The sequence below is a fragment of the Dipodomys ordii genome, unplaced genomic scaffold (assembly GCF_000151885.1).
Source record: "Dipodomys ordii isolate 6190 unplaced genomic scaffold, Dord_2.0 Scaffold18, whole genome shotgun sequence".
Classification (NCBI taxonomy): Eukaryota; Metazoa; Chordata; class Mammalia; order Rodentia; family Heteromyidae; genus Dipodomys; species Dipodomys ordii.
Window position 1 is genome coordinate 14,319,661 of NW_012267234.1, and position 4,056 is coordinate 14,323,716.

Below are 4,056 nucleotides of genomic sequence, written 5' to 3' on the forward strand. Positions count from 1 at the left end.
CCCTGGCCCGGTAGCTGGAACCGAGCTTGCCGCCTGGGCCGCGGGCGGAGGCCCCGGAACTGCGCCCCGGGTGCGCCCGGGGAGCGCCGGCCGCAGCCAGCGCGGTTCCTGTCCCGGTGGCCCACAGTGGATCCCTGATCCTCTGAGGACCGGGTCTCATGGAGAGGAGTCTCTGAGGACAGGGCAGTGGATCTCCGGATCACTGGAGGACAGGACAGCCAAGATCCAGCCCCCAGGGCTGCTGCTGCTTCCACCTGACCACCAGTCACCTCTGAACCTGGACTAGGCGGGGCCTGTCCCCGCCTACCCGGCTGAGAACTGAGGGCGAAAGGCTTGGGAAGTGTGGGGCCAGCCCTGCCCAGAACTTGTGTGTTGATTGCCCCAACAGGGGACAGGACCACTTTTATTGCAGACTTCTAGGGCTGCTGGTCTCTCTGACCAGTGCTTGGGGTCCTTCTGAAACGTCCTTAGGAGCCGGGTGGCTGCTGGCTCCCGCCTGTAAACCTAGCTACTCCAGGAGTCTGAGATCCGAGGTTTGAGGTTCAAAGTCAGCTCCCGCAGAAAAAGCCCATGAGATTATCTCCAGGTAATCAGAAAAAGGGAAGGGAAGAACGTGAGCCCCGATTTTGAAATCCACTGTTGTTACTCATCCACATTTAGGAAATGCCCAGCTACATGGAAAGACAAATAACAGTAAACATGCAGAAACAACCACTTCTCTAACCAGGGGGACACTTCGGTGGCAGTGGGGACCACTCCCTCATGAGCAGTAGCTCTGTGCCAAAGTCAGTGTGTGAACCAGTCCCCTTCATAGTCACCTTCAAACATGAGACTCACGTAGGCCTTTGCCACACATTGTGTGTGTGTGTGTGTGTGTGTGTGTGTGTGTGTGTGTGTGTTTGTGTCTTCCAGCAGTCCTTGGCTTGTGGCAGCATCCTTATAATTGCCACCTCTATCCTCACAGGCCTTCTTCCCTGTGGGCAACTCTGTGTCCTCTCCTCATCGTCAGAGGATGGCTGTCATTGGCTTGGGGGCTCACCCTAAATCCCAGACCCTTAGTATTTCTACAGATTTTTTTTTTAAAATTTCTGAGGTTCTAAGTGAACCTGAACACCAGAACGCTCTCCAGCCCAGGGCATAAACAAACACCCACACATGCCCATTAAAGAGATTAGTGAGAGGAGCACCATTTGTGGTTATAAATCCAGATAGTGGATGCATTCAGAAATTGTTATTGAGCTAGTGAGTGAACAAGAGGGGGGTGGATAGATGATAGATTAGATAGGCATATAGATGGTTGCCATCTTGGTGGGCTCAGCCATCTGCCATCAAGTGCCTGGGTTGTGACTGGAGCCTGGAAATCACAGTAAGAACACATAGAGGTTGAGACCTTTATTATATGAGAAGTGGAGAAAGAAGGCTCACGTGATGATGGTCACCAGACCTGTCTTGCTTGCATTGAACTATGGATTTCAACATGCAAATATTGCATGTTGAAATATATATTGTATCATACCTTTCCCCTTGTTTTTTTTCAGTATGTGGTGGTGAACCCAGGCAAGTGCTCTACCATTTGAGCCACACCTTTTGGTACTTTGGCTTTTAGTGTATTTTTCAGATAGGATCTCCCAGCTTTTGCCAAGTCCGACTTAGGACTGTGATCTTCCTACCTATGCCTCCTGGGTAGCTGAGATTATAGGTATGGTCTACCATGCTGGACCTAGTTTTAAATATATGTGGATTTCAAAGTAACTCATGTACTAAACTATGTACTTAGTCATTCTTTTGTTGTTGTCTTTCCTCAAACAGTCTTGCCAACCACCACATCATTTAAGTGTTGTGACTTCTGGCTCGTTATGAGAAAACACATTGTCACTCAGAAATGGTGACTGACTCAATACCCATGAGGCTCGAACACAGGCAGGACCATAACCCTGGTTACGAGAATGCCTTCTCTGTTTCCATTTCATGTTAGTTTTGTATTTTTTTTACTATTTTTTATTAGCATGCATTAGTACCAGGGGAGGTTCATTGGGGCACTTCCATACATGCATATATGATGCATCCTTCCCAACTTACACACCTGCTGCTCTTCCTCCTTCCTCTCTTTTCTGAAATAGTTTCAACAGCTTTTATCGTTGTGTTTCTGTATTTGCAAATCAGCTACATAGGCCATATTCGTCCTCATTCACCATGTGCTGCTGGTATTCACATATCCCCTTATTTTGTTGGTTAGGGGGCTTGATCTCAGGGCCCGCGCACTGGCCTTGAGCTCTTTTGCTCAAGGCTAGCACTCCGCCATTTTGAGCCACAGTACTACTTCCGGTTTTCAGGTGGTTCATTGGAGATCAGAGTCTCATGGACTTTCCTGCCCTGGCCAGCTTTGAACCTCCATCTTCAGATCTCAGCCTCCTGAGTAGCTAGGATCACAGGCGTGAAGGGCTTGCACTTGAAGCAATGCTTTTATTTACTTATTTTTTTACTGTATGTTAATTTTATGAGTGGGGCGAATTCACTCTGGTATTTAAGACATGCATATATGGAGTTTTAATGAGGGTAACCCTCCCTATTTCTGTTTTCACTTTAGCAAAAATGTGATTGATGACGCCAGGGCCCGTTTGAGAAAACTTGATGTAGGGACTGAATATTCTCACTTCGCAGCTCTCAAATACTCGGTCCTTTTACCGCTGTTGGTTAAGGATGGGAAACTCCATTTACTCTTCACCCTTCGCTCAGAAAAGGTAGGTGGCAAAGCGGCTCCGGCTATGGTACCCCAATGTTTAACAGCAACAAAACCCACAAAATGCTTTTGTGCATATATTTTGCATATATTTTTAAGCCACAATTACCAAATGGACTTTCAGATTCATGACATTGGAAGATACTGGAGGCCTTGATTGACAAGGCTCTCCCCCTCCTCCGAGGGGTTTGGAAAAGAAAAATAAGAAATCTAACTTATAAGTAAGTTACAATGCTTCCAAAGCACAATTTCCTCACCTTAGTGCTTAACCAAATGATATGAGCATTTGCAGCTGGACAACTCATGGTTTTTTGTTTTTGTTTTTGTTTTTTTGGGGGGGTGGTTGATGGAGAGGGCAGTCCTGGGGCTTGAACTCAGGGCCTAGATGCTGTCCCTGAGCTTTTTCTTGATCCAGGCTAGTGCTCTCCCCATTGAGCCACAACTCCACTTTCAGTTTTCTTAGTGCTTAATTGGAGATCAGATTCTCATGGACTCCTCCCTTGCCTGGGCTGGCTTCAAACTGCAATCCTCAGATCTCAGCCTCCTGAGTAGCTGGGATTACAAGTATACACCACTGGCTCCTGGCATGATTCTTGTTTTGTCAGGTACTGGAGCTTGAACTTGGGGCCTGTGTTTGCTCAGTTTGCTTGCCTACCTGTTGTTTCTGCCACTCAAGCCTCATCTCCAAACCTGATTTCACTGGTTGTATTGAAAATAGAATGTTCTTCCCGGGCTGGCTTATCAGCCTTTAGGCCTCAGCCTTCTGAGTAGCTAAGATTATAGGTGTGCATGAGCCCCCAGTGCCTCAGTCAGCTGTTACCTTTTCAGAGGGATTCAGGAAGAACTTTTTTGTCTTACTTGGATTCAGGCCTCTGGCCCCTAACAGAGCAAGTACTAATCAAGTCACCAAACAGTTTGCAGAATTAGAATCCGTTCTTTCCCCCATACTCAGCTACGCAGATCACCTGGAGAAGCCTGCTTTCCCGGTGGAAAGAGGGAGCCCACAGACACGGACGACACGGCCACTGCCCTCCGGGAGGCCCAGGAGGAGGTGGGACTGCATCCTCAGCAGGTGGAGGTCGCCTGCCGCCTGGCCCCCTACATGCTTGACGTAAGGATCTTTCTAGACTCTGCCTTGCTCCCCATGGACCTGCAGTTCACGTTTGCCCAGATAGACCCTAAAGGCCAGGGGCTCCCGTGTGTGCAACCGGGCGTCCTGTGGGCTAGCCTCTCTCTCCCTGTCCAAAAGACCCGTTGAACTGCATCAGTGGTTTGCAAACTGGGTGCCGTGGAACCCCACCTGGGCTTTTGGAATT

General features: G+C 48.5%; 1 protein-coding gene across 1 annotated transcript in view; it reads left to right on the top strand.

Moving 5' to 3' along the window:
• The first annotated feature begins 2,514 nt into the window (after positions 1-2,514).
• The window catches only part of Nudt7 (nudix (nucleoside diphosphate linked moiety X)-type motif 7), a 10,174-nt gene continuing 8,632 nt past the window's right edge, over positions 2,515-4,056 (top strand). Inside the window, exons 1-2 of the mRNA XM_013012786.1 lie at positions 2,515-2,741; positions 3,693-3,851. Of these exons, the coding sequence (XP_012868240.1) occupies positions 2,532-2,741; positions 3,693-3,851 (369 nt within the window). The 5' untranslated portion in view covers positions 2,515-2,531. The remainder of the gene's footprint in view (positions 2,742-3,692; positions 3,852-4,056) is intronic.